The sequence below is a fragment of the Sinocyclocheilus grahami genome, unplaced genomic scaffold (genome assembly GCF_001515645.1).
Source record: "Sinocyclocheilus grahami isolate Dianchi unplaced genomic scaffold, SAMN03320097.WGS_v1.1 scaffold592.1, whole genome shotgun sequence".
In the NCBI taxonomy this organism is placed as follows: Eukaryota; Metazoa; Chordata; class Actinopteri; order Cypriniformes; family Cyprinidae; genus Sinocyclocheilus; species Sinocyclocheilus grahami.
Genome location: NW_015505771.1, coordinates 515090 through 536642, shown reverse-complemented (window position 1 = coordinate 536642; position 21553 = coordinate 515090). Strand labels below are relative to the sequence as shown.

Here is a 21553-nt window from a genome sequence, read left to right as displayed (position 1 = left end):
TTATCTTTCTCAACAAGGAGCTGGTAGCATCATTGTTTCTAAAGGAATTAAAGCCACAGCTTTACTGTTAATAGAGAAACGCGGCAAAACGGTGGTAATTCATACATACACAGCCTCTCTCTCTCTGTGTGTGTCGTAAATGAACAGTTGATGAATCACACTTTTCTGAGAATAGAATATTGAAGTGGAGATCGCTAAACTGCAAGCTAACCGGTGTTTTCAGAAAGCAAGCACATTTATCCACAATGTAGAGAGCGCGCGTGCTCATGGTTGCCAGGTTGAAAAAGATAAGTAACACGTTTAGCAGATATTTCTGTATTGCGCAAGTGTAAAGCTCTGTTTTGGGGATTACGTCTCTTTATATGAGGCAACCCAGTTGTGTTCCTCTGCGGCCAGATTAAACCATGTTGTAGCCTATATATGCTCTATTCATTCTTTTTTAGAAACCTTTTCTACTCAATTTTAAACGTTGTAAAATTTTAAACAACTTAAGCGTGGTCCACTGCTGCACACGTGCCACAATATCGATACAGGGCCAGCTGTATCGATACTCGTATCGTCAAAAGTGGAGATCGCTAAACTGCAAGCTAACCGGTGTTTTCAGAAAGCAAGCACATTTATCCACAATGTAGAGAGCGCGCGTGCTCATGGTTGCCAGGTTGAAAAAGATAAGTAACACGTTTAGCAGATATTTCTGTATTGCGCAAGTGTAAAGCTCTGTTTTGGGGATTACGTCTCTTTATATGAGGCAACCCAGTTGTGTTCCTCTGCGGCCAGATTAAACCATGTTGTAGCCTATATATGCTCTATTCATTCTTTTTTAGAAACCTTTTCTACTCAATTTTAAACGTTGTAAAATTTTAAACAACTTAAGCGTGGTCCACTGCTGCACACGTGCCACAATATCGATACAGGGCCAGCTGTATCGATACTCGTATCGTCAAATCTCCGTGACGATATATCGTCGTATCGATATTTTGAACACAGCACTAGTAGAGAGGTTTACAAAAAGGGGTTCGAGTTACTAATAATCAACATTTAACCTGGTAAAAAATATTTATTTATTGTTATCCGTGTTATATTTCATCTGCAACAGTAATGTGAACTTTTATAAACATCCATTTGGTCGTTAACGTTTAAATGCACCATTATGCAGAAAATATGAGCAGAGTTCTAAGCATTAAAGACCCGTGACTGGCAGATCAACAAGCTACTTCTTTTCTCTCTAGTACGGTAGGAAGTTAAATGAAATGAAATGTGGAGGATGTTAACTGTGACAAGATGACTGACAGGCCAGTTTACAGTGACAGGGTGCGTGTAACAGGTGCGACAGAGCGGTCCTTTAAAGACAGTTGTGTGACGTGATAGTATGTCCCAAAGCTTGCCTACTCTTCTACTACACACTCAAAAGTGTATACTTTTTCTTCACCAAAAGAGTACATACTTTAAGGGTGTAGTATAAGTAGGCACATTGAGATGCAGCATCAGTGTTTCGAGTCTGAATGGCGGTTGCACACCGGACGAGAAGCGCCGCGCCGCGCCTAGAACAACTCGTACAACATGACTTATCTGAGCGCCACGGACAGATGCCGAAAACACATTCTTTTCTATGAGTGTATGCACATCGGCGGCACCGTTCGGCGTCTGTCTGCGGCGCCCAGATAAGTCATGTTGTACGAATTGTTCTAGACGCGGCGCTGCGCTTCTCATCATATGTATGACCACCTTTATGCTTAAACGCTCTTTCTGGAGCCTCGTAATAGATTTTGTAGTGTCCGGTTGAGTTGAGTGATCCAATGACTCGCTTAGAATATAAAAACTTGTCGCCACCTAATGGCGTGACAAATAATCTCAGTGAGTCAAGTCAGTGAACAAATCATTTAGGTGAACAGATTCAAATCACTGAGTTGAATCAATAAACAAACAATCCACACTGCGTGAAAAAAAAGAACTCTCTAGTATCAAATATATTCTATATATTATTATACAGAATTAATTATATATATATATATATATTTCTGAATGACCACCTTTATGCTTAAACGCTCTTTCTGGAGCCTCGTAATAGATTTTGTAGTGTCCGGTTGAGTTGAGTGATCCAATGACTCGCTTAGAATATAAAAACTTGTCGCCACCTAATGGCGTGACAAATAATCTCAGTGAGTCAAGTCAGTGAACAAATCATTTAGGTGAACAGATTCAAATCACTGAGTTGAATCAATAAACAAACAATCCACACTGCGTGAAAAAAAAAGAACTCTCTAGTATCAAATATATTCTATATATTATTATACAGAATTAATTATATATATATATTTTTCTGAAAAAACGGACAATTCTTAATTATGTAAAAATGAATTATTTCGCTGTTTTATATATCTATTAATTTGAAGAAGTTTATAGGTTTAAATGTTTTGTAGTTTCAACAAGGTTGATCTTATCCATAAAGCCCCTGGTGGTTGGGAATCACACAGTGATCCAGGTAAGCAAGTGTGTACTGACTATGTAGAACTGCAAATAGTTTCGTCCAACCACAACAGTGCACATGGGGAATATTGTCTGACTCAATCTCAACCCTGATGAGTTAAAAACGGGAGCAGAGAAACAGAGCTGGTTGACTCATCATCAGGATGTGAACTTCAGACTTACTGATCTCCACAGTTTTCTTCTGCTACCATGCACCAGACCCAATACAAATCTTCAAATGAACCGAAACCAGGCGGCCGAGAATCACACGACCTTCAACCGTACACTAACTAACTTATAAGAATAAAACATGCATGCTTTTTTTTCTGCGTGACAAAAAAAAGAACACAGAAAACTATTGCATCGACTGTAAAAGCATGCACGCCTGCATGAAAAGTCACTTTACAGCCATGCCCGCTTCTATCTATTCAAACTTCTATCAAGAGTCTATCAGTGCAGTTACTTAATTATATAAATCATAGCCACTGCGATTCTTTGAACGGACTCCCTCCCCATTTGAAGACATGCAACAACATCATCAGGGCATGCTGGGAAACTTGCGCACTGCCAAAACTTCTCTCGGCGACTCAGACAAGTTTTCACGCTAGCTGTAATCAAACATAACATGCACAAAACACACTATTACTCTGTTACTCTTTCGTATGCATGATTAAGTCCGTCAGATCAGTGCAGCTGTGAGTTGTTACGCACTACACTGCTGCAGATTTGGAATCTGGTCACATTCAAACACATCTCGGGCTGAGATTACCGCTTTGATTTCTCTCCAATCCCGCGGACAAAACGCGCCAGAAAGTGCAGATATTCCTCCTCTGGCAGCCCGAAATCCCATTCGCGATGTGTACGAGAGTTTCTGGGGATTTTACAGCTCAGGCGGTGCAGAAATGCAGTCAGTGAACGTCGCCATTTTTTCACCCTTTCCCGCGAATCATTTACGTTTTGCTTATGTAATTAACATAACCCGATCATCATCATCATCATCATCCGCGTACAGGAAGTACAGCAGCAGCGCTCTCGCCTCGAGGAGGGGCTACAGAAGCACTGCTCCAAAGACAAAAAGACATTAAATGCTCTGAGAGTACCTACAACATGCAGGGGAAAAGACTGTAGTGCAAGTCAGAGTTGAAACTCATGCTGAGTGTGAAAGAGGACAACTGACAATATACACTAGATTTATCCATACAAAGATAAAAATTACAGAATAAAGTTATTAAACTTTCATATAGCCTAGCTATTAGATTATTCTGTTATACATGCAATGTAGAACTATAGAAAGATAGATAGATGATAGACAGATAGATTATATACAGTAGTTACAGTGTGTGTGTGTGTGTGTATATATATAGCCTACATACATACAGTGTAGGCTATACAGGTGCATCTCAATAAATTAGAATCAGGTGTTTTGAGTTGATTAGCTGATTGGCATGTCACCATATTCTAATTTGTTGAGATAGTGAATTGGTGGGTTTTTGTGAAATGTGAGCCAAAATCATCACAATTAAAAAAAATGTGTTTAGGAGTGTTGCCACCCGCTGTAAGTTTTGGTTTAGTAGTTAGAGTAGTTAAGTTAGAGCGTGCGAGTAGCACACTGAAGATGTTGTTTTGAATTTTATTTTGATTATTCTAGGCTAGATTTAAATTCTTTAGTTAGAAGGATTTTGTTTTAATTTGTTCTTTGATTTGGCAACACTCGTGCTCTCTTCATTACTTCATGTGGTGAGTTTTGTTAATATTTAAGTCTTTTTCTTTTTGTTTGTTAACTGGAAATATATATATACTTTTCCCTTTTGGATGTATTTAAAGCCTATATTTCTTGGTGTATTGGTTGGAGTTGAAATGAATAAATGTCTTTTCTCTGTTTGAACTTGTAGCGTTCTCCTCTTCATGACTTGCCCACCATTTGATATGCACTATTAAGATCTATACTAAATGTTATTATAGAGGTTTATGAATGTTACCTTCCCTTAATATTCCTAGACAAATCAAACAAGTTTTGGGTCGTAACAAGAACCAAAGACTTAAACTACTTCAGTCTGTGTGCATTGAATTTATTTAATACACGAGTTTCACAATTTGAGTTGAATTACTGAAATTAACTTTTCCACGACATTCAAATTTATTGAGATGCACCTGTACAGTAGTTCTATAAAGATAGATAAATATCTGAATTCATGAAATTAATATACTTATGCTAACAGATCTGTGCTTAATCTATATTCAAAATGAATATTTATGAATCAAATGTAATGTCAGTTTTACTGTTTTTCATCACTGATACTTTGAGCATGATATAATGTTTGTTAAAGTTATTTTTGGAAGTTATAAAAAGTGTAATGGTTTTGATGAGTGGATGACATGAGAGAATGAGCTGTCAGCATATATGTCTTCAGTAAAGGTTTGCTGGCAGTGCAACTGTCACAATGCAGTTACATTTTTAACACAATGGGTCATACTTGCTGGCATAACAGTAATATTCTTAGATTTCTGTGAAATTTGGACATTGTATTTCAGGTAGACATCACAAGGTTATGGCGAGCTGACTAAAAAAAAAATGTTATGTCGCCGAACAAAACTAACCATATACACTGGGGGCTACGAATTCCACATGACTAAGAGTAATTAGTTATTTGATGCAGGGTGATGATTTTTACTTATTGTAAAACGTGACCCTTTCAGCTGTGAGAAACCACCTGTTCTTTTCTCATCTCTCATTCGGTTATATTTTTTGCACACATTCCTGTAAGTGCTAACTTGAAGGTAACATATTGTACAACAAAAGTGTAATTTTTTACACTTTTTATTAATAAAAAGTTATGTTCATTAAGTTATGAAGTGATTTTGCACAGTAGCCAGTATGCATATAATGCGTTGGTTCAGCAAAATTTCCATTGTTTATATAAAAGGAAATAACCGTTCACATGCAAAAATTGTGGTAAGCATCGGATGTTCTATGAAAAAATTATGAATCTTCATAATCTTCTGCAAAATAATCCATAACATTTCCTGCAGTGATTAAGCCAATTCCTTAATAATGGATTTGTTTCTTATAAACATGCAACTTTTTGCTTCACAAGACATTAATTTATGGACTGGAATTACGTGAATTACTTGTGGATTATTGTGATGTTTTTATCAGCTGTTTGGACTCTCATTCTGACGGCACCCATTCACTGCAGAGGATCCATTAGTGAGCAAGTGATGTAATGCTAAATTTTTCCAAATCTGTTCTGTTTAAACTCATCTACATCTTGAATGGCCTGAGGGTGAGTACGTATTTAGTTGAACCATTTCTTTAAATTAAAATCGTAAATGCTAATAATATTGATTGTTCTAAATTTTAAAGAGATAAATCACAAATCATCATTTATCTGCAATGTCGAGACACGTATATGCAGATAAACTATGCTATGAGGAAACACAAAACAAGGTAGTAAACACATTTTATTTATTATTACATATAAAATATGAAAACTGTCAGCATGATGTTCAAAATCCAAAAGAGTTCATTCCATAATAAATAAAACACAAATATATCCAAAATAACACAAGAAAAAAATCAATGTTTAAAACATTAAGAGCCAGGTGTCAATCTAAAAAATATTATTTCATTCATGTACCCAAAGAACCAAAATGCAACCAAGACATTTTTCAGTTCATAAATATTTCCACGTTTGTTTCTTTGCACTCCATGTTCATTTTGTCCAGATCCAGAATTGTTATGCTCCCTTAGGAATCCAGTCATCCTTAACAGCCAGGCCTTCATGCTTCAGGTGGAGGTGTCCACCACGCATTTGATATAGATGGTGTCATCCTTGCAGTAGGCGTGCTTAGGCGACCTCAATTTCCCCAGAGGGAAGAACAGGGGGCACCCGCTGGCCACATTCATATCTGAGGTGGGGCGGTGGAAAGATGCAGAGGAGAGGTCGGGTCGGAAAGCGTCGATGACGTGCTCCCTCTGGTTCTGATCTATGAGAAAGAACGTGACCTGCCAGGTACGTGCAGGAGATGTCAATGACACATTATTGAGGAACCAAAGCTGGTTCATTACAACAGAAGCCACTATTAAAGGGGTCACATCATACATTTATTATTTAATTCTTTGTAATGCGGTGCACTTAGTACGTTTTTTTTTTTTGCACTATAAACAGCTGTAATTTAGTTTTTCATGACCATTTTACATTCTCTCTAACACTTTGAATGTGTTGCTTTTTGCTGTGCTGCTATTTATAATTCTATATGCTTTCTTCAATGTGAAATTTAACTGCCTTATCCTTCAATAGCAGAATCAGTAAGCAATCTACACTAATATGTGTCACTCAAACTGCTAAAATCAGATTGAAATGCATTTACTTTTTTTCTTTAATTTGGCTCAAAAAGTGTTAACATCTATAAACCAGACATTTATTTTCTTTAATCTATAAACCTAGACCTTTCTGCTTTTTCAAATTTTTTTATTAGGTGTACTAAACACGCACACATGAGATGGTAATGCCCTTCAGTGTACCCTTCTGAGTGCTCACTTCAAGTGTTCGGCACTCTTGAGTAGAACATGATGCTCATTTTACAATGATAATCACTGCAAGACAGAAGCAGGACAGTTCAACGTGTGAACAGCATTTTAAGCAATTTATTAAAGTATTTACTAATATTATGAATTAACTTGTATTTTTTTAGTTTGTATTTTAATTTTGGTTTAAGTTTTCATAATTTTGTCTTTTTAATAGATTTTTTTAATGATCTATTCAGCTTATCAATTTGTATTTACTTTTACTCATTTAAAACTTATTTTATTGTTGTAAAGGCAACATTTCAAATGTTCATTTAAGGTTTTTTTTAAGTTTATGTTTTTCCATCTATTTATATTTTATGTATATATTTATATATTTTATTTGAACTTTATTTCAATAATTTTGATATATTTCAGTTTTAGTTAATAATATGACCTAGATTACACAATATAGGCTTTCGAAGAAAAGTAAAACAAAATTGCCAGCTATTGCAAGTAATGCAGTCATCAGTTGAATTTGTATTCATTCTTGTAAACTCAGAATTCAAATAATTAACAAATTGTCTTGCTGGAATGGAAAGGAGTCCTACATTCGAGTTCAACGTATAAAGTATAATTTCATAATACATCAAAGCTTTTTTTATTTCAAAAGATCAAAGATAATTTGATTTCTCATAATGACTCATTTAATGTATGAATTCAGCATGTAAGCGTCATTAGCTAAGAGACAACACCAATGTGCATAAAATGATTGATCGGTTCACTGATTGACAGCTTGATTAGTGTTTTACCTTATATCTGAATGGCCATGGAAGAATGGGGTCGTATTCTCCTTTCATTATAACAAAGAAAAGAGAGATGTGCGTTCCCTTTCCAACCCCATCTCCATTCAAGTAGAGCCGCATGCACACTTTAAATCCATACCTTGCGGTGTAGAATGCTGAAAAACACAATGCATTGTCATTTTTATGTGAAGCTTGATGGGCTTTAGTTAAAACTCTTAAAAATAGCAGCAGATAACCAGAGAGCTTCTTTCATCTCGAAACTCAAATGCATGGCTTCCTTTTGCTGACTGCTGTATTGGAAGAACAGTTATTCTGATATCCTGTTCTAAAATGATGTGAAAGAAAACAAGTCAATGAAATTACCTTCAATTGTTCTCTTTCAGTCGTTCTCTTTCTCGGTCTTGCGGTCTATTATGGTTGTGTTCACGCAGACACATGACTACTGGGCAAACAACCCCATTTCAGTCTTTGTAACTGCTGCACATTTGCTTTATTCATTTTCCCTTTCCCTGGTACCAACTCATTTTTTTTTAGCACTGGTCTTATGAACGAGCATCGATTCTACTTCGATATACGACAACAACTAACATTCATTCACCACAGCTCTCCTGATGAGTCCAGTCCAATGCATTAAAGTATTCAGTGCTGGCAAAACTGTTTTTGCTTCAGCACAAAAGTGAGAAGTGATTGTCAATAATATATTGATTGTCAACTGAAACTGCAAATGGAACAAGCTTAGAAAAATAAGGCTCAGGGGACCGAGATTTTTCTGAATCACAAGGTAAATGTAGACCTGTTCCCCACACAAACTCTCATATGATTTCGAGTATGATACACAGATCATATGGACAGTCCTTAGTCACCATCTACCTTCATTACATGTAGCACAACTAGTATAGCCCTAAACAAATGATTCCTTTAAACCGGTTCTTTTTATTGAACCAAAAACACACCGAGTGACCAGTCTTACGAGCCAGTTCTTTTAATGAATCACTTAAGAAGACTCACTCACTCAGAAAATTGCCATTGCTTAATGAACTCACTGAAGAGTGTTTACTGAATCAATAGAAAATCAGCATTATCTTTTAGTGTTGGAATATTTTAATAAGACAGATAGATTATATATATTAGATAGATAGATAGCTATTTTGAAAGAAAGCTTCTGTCTTGGTACATAACAAAAATAATACAGATAATATAGATAAATACATATAAGTTAGATAATGTATTTTTTTTTAGATATTTAAAAAATTGATGAATCATTGAATGTATGCACACACACACGAGTGTGTGCATTAGGGTTTGATGACTTTCATTTTTTAAAGTCGACATATATGTGATGAAACTCGAGTCGACGTCGACTAGTCGCTTATGACGTCATTAATGAACAAATAAGCCTGAACCTTGAGCTGAGACTCGAACACCCTGTGCACAGCTATGGCATATGACACAGCGCTGCCCATATGGCTACCGCTCCTATAACAGCTCATTTTTATCAGTTCTTTTGTCTTTGGGTTGTTTTATTTCTCACAAATTTCTGCTTGTCCTAAATCAGATACAGATAAAGAAGCACAGTAAAGATTATATTTATATGAATGCATTAGTGAGAGTGTTTGCGTGTGAATTAATTCTGCCTGGCAGCATCTCTCTACTAATAGTGAAGCTGTGGGTTTTAGTTACTAAGAAATATATGCTAGAACCTTTCAGTTTCTAAGCTATTTTATTGAGAAATCACAGAACAGTGTTGACAACATTGCTGCACTACTGAATGATTCTGTGTGCGCGTGACGTGTGCGTGATGTACGAACTGCTGTCTGTAGCCTGTGTGTGTACGTTACAATGCAGCGGCACATTAGATTAGAACGGCCATTAACTTACCTGTACAATAAGCTGTTTAAAACGTGCATTCTCTTGTTCAATTTTGGTATAATCACCTTGTGGAGCGCTTTCGGAGAATGCATTTATTTGTCATTTTAACTGTTTTGAAACTGAGCTTAAATGTGGACTTTAAAGATTGCTTTTCCTGTTGCACCTTCTATAGGACCAGCAACTAGTCAGCATCAAGCTTAAAGAGTCATGGCAGAGCATTAAAGTCAACTAGTCTGTGCAACCCCTACTGTGTATGTATGTACTGTATGTATGTATGTATGTATATATATAAATATATATTATATATATATATGTATATGTGTATATATCTAATCTATAGAATGTTATCAATCAAGAATATATCTCTTATTTTTATAGCACACCGAAACTGTAAATATCAAAAACATAAAAGAAACGTTCTATCTTGGTATGTTACAATATATATATATTACTCTGCCATCATTTACCTTCATGCCATTCTAGACATTTATGACTGACTTTCTTCTTTCCAGATTCAAGTTGAAGAAAAAAGAAAGTCTAGTTAAGAGAGTTAAAGAAGAAAGTCTATATATGAAAGGAAGAAAGTCAGTCATACAGGTCTAGAATGGCATGAGGGTAAATGATGACAGAATGTTTTTTTAGATAACTCTTCCTTTCAGAGCAGTACAGGAGAGATATCAGCTTTGGTACCTGACGAGTACTGACTGATCTTTTGGCCACTGGCAGCCTCTCTCAGTCTCTGGCTGACATCACACAACCGCCAGAGAAAGGTGCCATCATATGAGACGTCCTGCTGGGCGCTGATACACTGCTGCAATGAAGTGATGTGAATGTCTTTCCCGACTAGTCTCTGCTGCTGTTCCGCTACCTAGAATGTGATGGAAAACCATTATAATGGATGAATCACCCAAAGGTACAGATTGGCTCACTGCAAAAGTGCAATATTAATGTATCATTATGGACCTTCAGAGCTGGTTAAGGTTGGCAGCCTTGTGTGAGACACTTCAAAATACAGGAAAGGAACGAGATGGTGGCATCCTATCCTTTTTTTTTCTCGAGTTGTCACACAAATCTATGTTCTACCACTCATTCCCCTCTCATCCTTACTTCAACTTATCTCTTCATTTTCAGCATTTCAGGAGTGTCATCTCAGCTCCCACGTGTTAAATAACCCCTCCAGGTCGAGCGTCAGAACACAGCCGTAATTATTTGTTATCACCTCCCAGTGTTAAAATGAGCACAGGGACAAATAAATTAGCATTTCAGACCTCCCCAAAAGAATACCTTTGTTAGTTTTATGTCAGTCCTTATTTAAAGCATGAATTATGCAACCCAGCGGCTACAAATAAAAACACATCTCAGGAAACAAATGTTCTGCAGAGATTTCTATATAGCATTTCAGCTCTTTTGTAACACAAACGCATTCATTAGCTCCAACCATAATGCAGATTCACAGCGTGAGCCTAGTTAAGTGCAGGACACATCAAAGTAATGAAATCTGTTGTTGCTATTTACACACAGGATGGAAATAATGTGATATCAGGGTTGTGCACCATTGAATTCCTGACATCTGAAATGGGGCAGCAGGATGCACAATTGCAATTTGATTTTAATTTAGATAGAATTAAAATAAAATGAAATTCATATAACTGCTGTTAAGTGTCGTTTTTAATAATGCTATATCTTCAGTAGGAATTAACCATAAACTTGTTATCATACACACAACATGCAAGGTATTTCAAGAAACATTAGATTAAATTAATTATGTTTAATTGATGTTTGAAAGGCCACAATTTGCATTTGATTGATTAATTTTATTTAATAAATTAACTTAAATTAACTATATTTCATTATAATTTCATTCACATTTTGAATATTGGAGACAATGTGATGGATTTATGGATATTTTTTGGTGCTGTATTAAATACTGTGAATTATTTAGATAATGTTAAATTAGTTTTAAGAAATACACTATTGCTCAAAAGTTTGGGGTCAGAAAGGTTTTTTTTTTTTAATTAATACCTTTTTTTTTCCAAGAAGGATGCATTAAATTGATCAAAAGTGATGGTAAAAACATTTCAAATAAATGCTGTTCTTTGGAAATGTCTATTCATTAAAGAATCCTGAAATGAATTATCACAGTTTCCATAATTATATAAACAGTAGTAGAACACAGTAGAACAGTATATGCCTATTAAGTTAGGAAAAAATGTTTCTACATAACACAGAATAAACAAACTGGCATAATTATTTTTAATTCAATGTAATTATTTACGTTTTGTTGTCAAACATGTGTTTGACTGCAATTCTGTAAATATTTCTTCCTGTTATTCCAATTCAATTTACATTCCAAACATTTAATTCAAAGCCAATTCCATAATACATTTTTATGTATGTATGGACAGAACATTCTCACAAATCTATTAGTTTGAGACCATCACCAGATTATTTCAAAAGAAATTCAAGAAGGAATCAGAATTTTTTTTCTTTCTAAACCATCCTGACAAGGCATGCAACTGCACTGTAATTCTAATGTTCAAACTGGTGGACACGATTGACAGGATATTAACAGATAATTTGCATGTGAGCATCAGTGTGGCAGCACCACCGCTATGTAATTTCATAATCCTTTCGGCCTCTAAACGTTCCCTAGATCCCTAGAAAATCAGCTTTCTTCAAAAAAAAAACTCATAATATTGGCATTTTAAAACTGACCCCTGTTTACAAAACCACTTCATTCCATTTAAAGTTGAAATTCCCATACCATTAGTGTCATGAAACAGATTTTTTACCTTGGTTTCCAAGTGCTGAATGAGCTGCTGACTGTTGTAATCGTCCCTCTCCAGCACGACCACACTGAACTGTGTCTTTTCCACCTCTCGGTTCAAAGCTGAGATGATGTTCTCCATAACCTGCACCCTCTGCTGTAGGATGTCCAATTGCTGGCCTACAGCAAGTTCAGCCTGATCGTCGTGGAGACTGAGGGCCTTATCACTCACTCCTGGGTCTCCTCCGTCCGTCTCAATCTCACCCTCACTCTGAGAAGTGAGGGAAGCACCACACTGTCCAGGCTGAAGAAGATCAGGGCTTTCATGGTGGCCTCGCTCAGGTGGGGAATTCAGGGTACGCTGAAGAGCCCTGGTCACATCCAAGAGAAGCTGTAGATGGCCAACATGGCTGCAGGATTCATGTTCTTTTAATTTGTCTGTATTGCCCTGAAATAAAATGTTGCAGCAAAACGGTATCATTTAGTTATAAAATTCATGTTCTTTTAATTTGTCTGTATTGCCCTGAAATAAAATGTTGCAGCAAAACGGTATCATTCAGTTATAAAATAATTAGTGCTGTCAAACGATTCTAACACAAATTAACTTTTAGAAATAAAAAATGTTTTAGTATTCTTTTTAAATAAACCTATAGGCTATATGTAAATATATAAACTATATAAATATTACATAAATTATAAAACTATATACATTTTTTATTTGTTACTCTTAAAATACTTTTAATATTTTAATTAAAAATGTATCCTCTCAGTGGACCTCCAAGAACCACATTTAAAATAAATAAATAAATATGACTCAAGTATCTAAATGTTTCTGCTGAATATAAAACTCTATATAAAACTATATAATACATCATGATTAACATACAAACAGGTGCTGTTGTTAAAAGACCAACCTTAAAAGGACAACCAACTTCTGAGAAAATGCATGGCTCTTTCTTTTTTGAGCTGCCCGGGTGATTATTCTACAAAGGAAACACAGAAACACACTTTAGAATTGTTATCAAAATACATACTGTATGTGTGTGTATTTATGTATACATAATAAATATACACAGAACACATATATTATGCAAACAAAAACTTTTATTTTGTATGCGATTCATCGCAAGTAATCGTTTGACAGCACTAAAAATAATACTTTCCCCACTACAATAACAAGATTTACTTAAGTACAATTGTAATGAGATTTGTTTTTTTTAGAGAATTTACTCATTTATTTATTTATTTGGTTACACCATTGACAAAGTTTGTTTGTTTATTTTTAAGCAAAAAACATACAGAAAAGTATGCTTATTATAATAAAGTATAATACAGGGGTTTTCAAACTTTTTTAATTCTATGAATTTGTGAAAATAATAATTCCCTTTAAATTTATAACATATCCTTTTTCTGCTAATATCAGAATATTAGAGAAACAATTTAAGCTCAATTTAAATGTATTTGTAAGCACTTTGCACATTAAATGTTGTTTCAAACAGGCTTATAACACAAATTAACTTTTAGAAATAAAAAATGTTTTAGTATTCTTTTTAAATAAACCTATAGGCTATATGTAAATATATAAACTATATAAATATTACATAAATTATAAAACTATATACATTTTTTATTTGTTACTCTTAAAATACTTTTAATATTTTAATAAAAAATGTATCCTCTCAGTGGACCTCCAAGAACCACATTTAAAATAAATAAATAAATATGACTCAAGTATCTAAATGTTTCTGCTGAATATAAAACTCTATATAAAACTATATAATACATCATGATTAACATACAAACAGGTGCTGTTGTTAAAAGACAAACCTTAAAAGGACAACCAACTTCTGAGAAAATGCATGGCTCTTTCTTTTTTGAGCTGCCCGGGTGATTATTCTACAAAGGAAACACAGAAACACACTTTAGAATTGTTCTTGTTTGTACATCCACTTTCAAGGTACAATATTCAGTAATGCACCAAAACCAGCTCTTCTACCTTTTGCCGTTTATCAGTCTTTGTCGTCTTCTTGTCGCCTGAATTGGGACATACATGCTTCTGTAAAAAAAATTAGGAAATGTCACTTTCATTAACCACAGTGATGAAAGTTTTGCTCGAATAATTTTGTGCTGCAAACTTTTCAAAACATCTCATTCAGACTTTCTAATCTTAATTTGAGGCGAGAAACACATTGCATTTGAAGCTATCTTGACTAATGTGTTGTGTTTGAAGTTTGAAGTTTAAATTCACTGGATTTCTGATCCCCCACCCCCACCCCCCTTTATTCCTCTAATCCATGTCCCGGAGTGTCGGTCCCGATGGGTGAAATGGAAAAGAAAGTAATATGGGACAGCAGTAAACACTGGAGACTCCATCTGTGGCTTAAAACCGAGCCACGGGGCTTCAAGCAAGGGCACGCTGACCCAGAACCACTCTAGCAACAACGAAAGAGGCCGAATATCTTGCACTATGGGCCTATTCGCACAACATCACCCATGTATCATACATGTATGGTTTGCACAAATATTTTGCTGTTTGTACATTGGTTTTTGAGACATATTCTATATAACTGTTTTCCAGTAAAATATCCCCCTGAGAAGCAAAATATGTGTATGTCTAGTTTTCATGGAAACTATCTAGAATTAGGTTTATTTTTATTTAATTTGAAGGATAAATCTGACCAAACGTGAGGTCGAAACAAGAAAGAAGTAAAAGAAAAAATAACATTTGAATTCTGAATTTCTTATACAATTTTGCTTCCAACAAAAAGGCATCTTGCTTTAAGCATCTAAATTAATTTCGATAGATAAACAATACAAAAATACTGATTAGGAAAATCATTTGTGTAGCGTATACAGTCTCTAAAGTGTCATTTTCTAACCTTACCTGGAGTTCTCTTGGTGTCAGGACACCTGCACAAGAGGGACATGTGGTCTTGTTGTTGGGACAACCTCTGTCCAGATGTGTAGCCAATGACTTCCTCTGCACCATTATGCCACAGCCAATGTTGCAAGGGATCAGGGCATATTCACACTGACTCTGATGGTCCTGTTAAATGAGCAATTGATTAATTAATCTAAATCTAAATCTGAATGCATTTTTTTCTGTGGAAAACAAAAAGATTCTTGTCATCCAAGAATCTTCATGCAGTTCTTTTGCATGCATGGACAATTCATAATGACTATCCAAAAATGTCTATCCAAAGAAAAAGCAAAACACCACGCCAGTTCAATTTTAGTGAATATTTTTGTCTATTCCTCACATAGATTTATTGTTTGTCTTATTAGGTTATTGTTAAACTTATTAAGTTATTTTTATACTTTAGTAATGGTGTTTAGAGCTTGGCGGTCACTATAATCTGCCATTGGATGAAAAAAATGAAGATATATATATATATCAGCATCTATCTTTTTTCTTTTTCATGTGGGTATAATATTTAGTATTGTCTTAGCTATTCATTGCACAGTGATTATAAGCCACAAAAATTATCATAACATACAATTACTGCCAAAACCGAAAATAAAATCATGCCAACCATAAGTGCGGTTGTTCTACTTGAACGGTTCTCTTACCTGACCAGCCAGTTGACGCACGCGAGGCAGTAGCGGTGCCCGCACACCGTTTGACGCGCTTTATTCAAGACATTATTACAGTTGCTGCACAAGTACTTCTCCTTCGGGACCTCATCGCAGATGCTCTGAGGGAAACCCGACGGGTACTCGTTCTCATCCGGTGTGGACGAACCCCCATTTAACGACGGGTCTGAAACAGCTGATCCAGAAGCCATTGAAGTTTTATGAACTGTCTGTACCAACAGCAACTTATGATGACATATTGATATGCTTATGACTTTTTTCGTGATATAGGTACCCACGGTAGAAAAACACCACGGGGTTCCCCCTCTTCAAACACCCGGAAATATTTTTGCGCTGGTTTTCCGCCCACTTATCAGCCACATTGTTACGGATTTTGATAATAATAATTGGAAAAAGTCTACAAAATAATAAGAGATAGGAAAAAAAAGCTGTGGAGTTATTGTTAAATGATAAGTGAACCTGATAGAAACGCGTTGTGGCCGTGTCTTCAAACCTAGTAAGCGTACTAAAAGAAAAAGAAAAAGCAGAAGTGCTGTCTAGGTAAGCGGCTCACTATCTCGACCCCGCCTACAGAGTGTCCACGTAGGCTATATGCTCAAAGGAAGTGACCTCCAGGTGTTTTATTTTATTTTCAGCTGTTTAAAACACAGTTATGGCATTGAGAAGCTAAAACAGCCATACTCGATGCTGTAGCCAAAGGCTGACATGACAAGATAAAACAATTAAACCTATAGTGCAAAAACGCGTTCTAAAGTGAACGCCACTATGAGTTCCAAAAATATTCGTGAATAAATATTTTCTGTGAATAGATATTTGCAATGAATACATTTCACTAAATTCGAACTGTGTGACCCAAAACCTCCCGGATTCGTAATGAGCCGAGAACCGATTTCCCGTAACTACAGCAGTGTCATTTAGGAGCGCACCAACGATGCCCGAAAGTGTTGTCTAGGTAGGAAGCTCACTAGGTGTTGAGCCGTATGATTGAGCCACAGCCTCGCAGCCTTTCCGCCTCTCTCTCTTTCTCAGAATTTGGCCGTCATATCCGCAACACGGAAAGTCCCAGATTTGAAAAACGAACTGCGGTTCTAATGTGGTGGACACGTTTCACGGCTGTTTTTATTTTTCATTTTTCATGTTTCATGCTCACCAGTCTCTCTTAATCATGAAAGTGGCGTGTCTGGCACGTCATAAAGAGAGAGAAACATGTATACTGCTATTACTTAAAAGTGACAGTTTCTTAGATATTTAAATACTCTTCATCCTGCTTTCCTATTTTGATAATCATGCTTGACCTTGGCCTTATTTCATGTACTGTATATATATATATATATATATATATAAATGATAGGTAATAATAAAGTAGTATTATTAATATTGATATAATTGATATGATAATAACAGTATAATCTATTGAATAACAGTAAAATGTATTAAACATATATTAATCCTTGTGTATTATCATTATTTTTATACTACTCTATTAAATAAAATGAAGCCTTCTTGCAAACCAGTGAATTTAATCATGTGCTGTTTATTTCTGTTTGTAAAATGAAGCAATTCTTAATGAGATTTTGACCAAAAATGTGGTTCTTCTGGTGATGAATAACACAGAAACCATGCAGTGAGACACTTTGCTGTGTCATTTATTCTCTGTAGAATTCATCATGTTTGAATCTCTGACCTTCAGGCTTGGAATATTTGACTACATAATTGTCCTAAAGACTTAATGCTTCAGTTAAAGGGATAGTTCACCCAAAAATGAAAATTCTGTCATCATTTGCTCACCCTCGTGTCGTTCCAAACCTGTATGAGATGCTTTCTTATGTTGAACACAAAATAAGATATTTTGAAGATTGCTGGTAATCAAACAATTGGTGGTTGCCATTGACTTCCATAGTATTTTCTTTCCTACTATGGAAGTCAATGGCAACCACCAACTGAGCGTGAGTAAATGATGACAGAATTTTCATTTTTGGGTGAACTATCCCTTTAAGCACCATCCACTCGCCTAAAGAATATACAATTGGTCTTGTTAATCATATGAACATCATTTCATTTCAAGACAAAGTGGAAAAACCCTCAGAAGACCCTTGCATTTGCTCACTACTCAGACAGGAATCTCCCATTTAAATAGCAAGAAAAGAAAGTCACAAAAACTTCACAGTCAGACTAGTCATAGAGCTTACGGTCACATTTCCTTACTGTACAACGGGTCCCAGAAGTTTTTTTTCTTTTCATTTAAACCTGTAAATGTCATGCGTTGCCAAATATTAATTTCGAAAGCCGCAGATAATTGCTGATAAATAGTGAATGATGGTCCGTGGAACGTTATGAGACGATACATATAAATCTTAAACTGAGCCAAATCAGAAGCCGATTAGATGATAAGAGTGTGAGGGAAAGAGAGCAAGGGAAATCATTTTTGCTAAAGAGGGCAGTCAGGGGGGTTTCAATATCTGGTTGAAGGGATTAATGACTTGGGTAAAACTATTCACCTCTACATGGGACATTCTTCACCTCAAATCAATTACTCTGTAATAGGAGAGCAGGGCAATACTGGCCTGTTTTTCATTAAACAGCAATCACATGAGGGACCAGTGCATCAAAATGACTGCAGCAGGTTGCTGGTGAGGGGCCCGAGAGGTTTCTGTGAAAAAAGAAGATGTTTGTACCCTCATGAATCACTGTGAGAAGATGCAATTCAATAATACAGAAACCTCATGATGCAAAAGCTTAAAATGCGATGGGCCTTATCGATCGGGCTGGTCGGGAGGCCTCAAATGGCATCTAGTGTGCTGGAAACAGAGAGGCGAAGTATCGGGCAGCATCTTCTGTAAATCTGTCTGGGTGGAAGACAAGTATGGGCGTGAGGATATTGGGGGGTGGAGATAAGGAGCCAGATGTGTTTATGACTTGCTGAGTGTTGAATATCTGAAGCGTTCCATCAGCACGCCTCTCGCTTCTAATGCATCCCTCATTGGTTTTGGTCCTGAGTTCTGCTGAGTAGATGCACATCATTCTAACACTTCCTGAAACACAGATACTGCAACTGTGTTCTTGGAAGAACCTGCAGAGTCATTCTCTTTCACCACACGTAACAGATAATACATGATTGATTCTCACAAAAACAAATAGTCATGAATGTGAGGACCATAGTGAAAGACATTTATTTGATAAAAATACATTTAAAACAGTAATATTGTGAAATATTACCATTTTAAAATGTGTTCAAATTCGATAATAATAAGAACTATTATTAATAACTGAGCACCAAGAATAACTGACAATAACTGAGCAGCAAATCAGCATGATTTCTGAAAGATTGACACTGAAGAGCGGAGTAATGATGCTGAAAATTCAGCTTTGCATCACAGGAATTCATTACATTTTAAAATATATTACGATATAAAACACTTATTTTAAAATGTAATAATATTTCACAATTTTAACTGTATTTTTGATCAGATAAATGCAGCTTTGATCAGATGAAAAATTAATTAAAAGAGTAAAACCTTTGGATATTGGATTTTTAGTGTTGCTGCAATAGAGTTTTTGCTGTTATTGTTTTACAAGGTGTATTGGCAGATGTTCTTCAGTTTTAATAGAATTTAGTGTGAAATGTCCCTTTTGCAGAGCTAGTAACCTTTTCAAAAATTATTGTTCTATTACTAAGGGACTTTCCATTAATCGTGTTAGGAGGGTGAAGTAAATAATACACAGTAACAGGTCCTATCGGTGTCATTTACTGGGTGTCACAATTTTAATAAATATAATTTTAAATAATTGAATAATAAACAATGACTTGGAATATCAACTCAACGAATATGGGCAATATGATTTTTTTTTTTGCATTATTTTAATTGTTGAATACAATCAAAAGCCCAATATCTGGAAATACAAAGTCCCAAAAAATAGACAGGTTATTTCTATTTATATATGTATGTTATCTCTTTCTTTTTTCTTTTTACTCTATCTAGTGGTTGCTTTTCATGCTAGCTTAATTTTATGTTACATAATAGCCACACATCAAGCACATCAAATACAGACACTAATGCTCTAAAGTAATGGGACACAAAATTCATGAAAAGTGCCTTAAACAATGCAAACTCCTAAAAAGCTGTCTGAGCTGTTTCACATCCAGTCTTAAGCATTTCAGGATTTATGAAGTTCTGTTAGGAAATAAAAAAGTTAAAAAAAGGAGGCTGCTGTCATCTTATGAAAATGAATGTTGCATGATTGCTGGATATTAACCATTTTCCTTTCCATAGGAGAAACACAGAAAAAGGCTAAATGTCTCCATTCCTCCATTTAATGTCATACGTTTTCACGACATTCTTGAAACATCCATCTCTTGAGAGACTCATTATTCCATCTAGGCCTGAGATTGTCACATTTGCAAATATTTAAAAGCAAGGCAAATGTGACAGTTGCAATATTCACATTAAAAAAAAGCTTTACCTAGGGATCTATTCTTGGCCTACCTAGTCAATTACCAGCTAATGAGCTGACCTCAGCTGACATTCACTCCCAAACTGCTAAGGTGGAATTAGTCTACTTCTTCTGTCAGAGGAAATGCCCCAGTCACACTGTAAGAGAGTATGTTAGAAACTGTGGATGTTTATTAAATGTCACACTGAACACATTTTAATGATCAACAAAAAATACTGCAAGTACAAGACCTAAAAATGGAACATGAGTCCATCGTAATTTCCAAAATGTAGCGGAGCATACCAAATGTTAATAGTGTACAGCAGATCTGCGTTCTCTTTCATAGCTGGTCAGAAGGATGGGTTTGTAGGTTTGGGGATGTTAGGGAGGGCAGGATGTGTAGAGAAAGGAAAACGTCCTCTTGTCATCCTGGGGAGTTGTTATACTGCAAGACATGCTCAATTTCACGGTTAAATTATTTACATGGATGACTGGCAAGTGCCGTCAGCAGACAGGTGTAGTTTGAGAGGCCATCGGCAGGGGTTTCCTGAGTTCCAAGAAGTTCACAGAAAGCGACTGGGGCCATGAACTGAGAATCTGTCATTTCAAAAAAGCAGTTGCTGTCGCACTTTCTCTCCTTTGGCGCAACAAAACCATTCTCAGTCCATATCTTACATTTATCAGGTTCATACCCAAAAAGAACAACATTTCTTTTAAAATACCTGTGGAGAGCAAGGAAAACATGGCGGGATGAGGTGAGGTGTATTTTATTGGCCCTCCTACGGTTTCCAGAGAGAACTGACTGACGTGAAACTCAATCTACATTGAAGCGTTCATCTTAAACAATTTCACCTCACAGAAACACCTGTGGTTCACTTTATTGAGTGAGAATGTGTCACAAACCTGATCAAAACTCATCCGTTTGGTTGGGCTGTGACAGCTGTTCGCTCTGTTGTAGTTTTGAGCTTCTCTGACGGTGGTGAATTGGTTTCTCATTAGGGGTTGGCATTGAAGTATATTCTGTAAATTGGCCATTGAAACATGGGTGAACAATAAAGCAGGTTGATATCGAAATGCTTTGCATTTTTAAAATACTCTGTGGGATTAGTTATC

At 35.8% G+C, this 21553-nt stretch overlaps 2 protein-coding genes across 2 annotated transcripts in view; both read right to left on the bottom strand.

Annotated features, from left to right (window-relative positions):
• Positions 1-1670, bottom strand: part of LOC107557185 (PHD finger protein 19-like) — a 33189-nt gene extending 31519 nt beyond the window's left edge. The window contains exon 1 of the mRNA XM_016240509.1: positions 1635-1670. Coding sequence (XP_016095995.1) covers positions 1635-1670 — 36 coding nt within the window. The remainder of the gene's footprint in view (positions 1-1634) is intronic.
• A 4400-nt stretch (positions 1671-6070) lies between these two features.
• Positions 6071-16200, bottom strand: LOC107557184 (TNF receptor-associated factor 1-like). Its single transcript, XM_016240508.1, has 8 exons — positions 15991-16200; positions 15300-15461; positions 14412-14471; positions 14243-14311; positions 12441-12863; positions 10339-10516; positions 7786-7934; positions 6071-6472 (listed from the first exon to the last, which is right to left on the bottom strand). Exons 1-8 carry the CDS (start codon positions 16198-16200, stop codon positions 6254-6256), a joined length of 1470 nt encoding a protein of 489 aa, XP_016095994.1. The 3' UTR covers positions 6071-6253.
• Positions 16201-21553: the final 5353 nt, after the last annotated feature.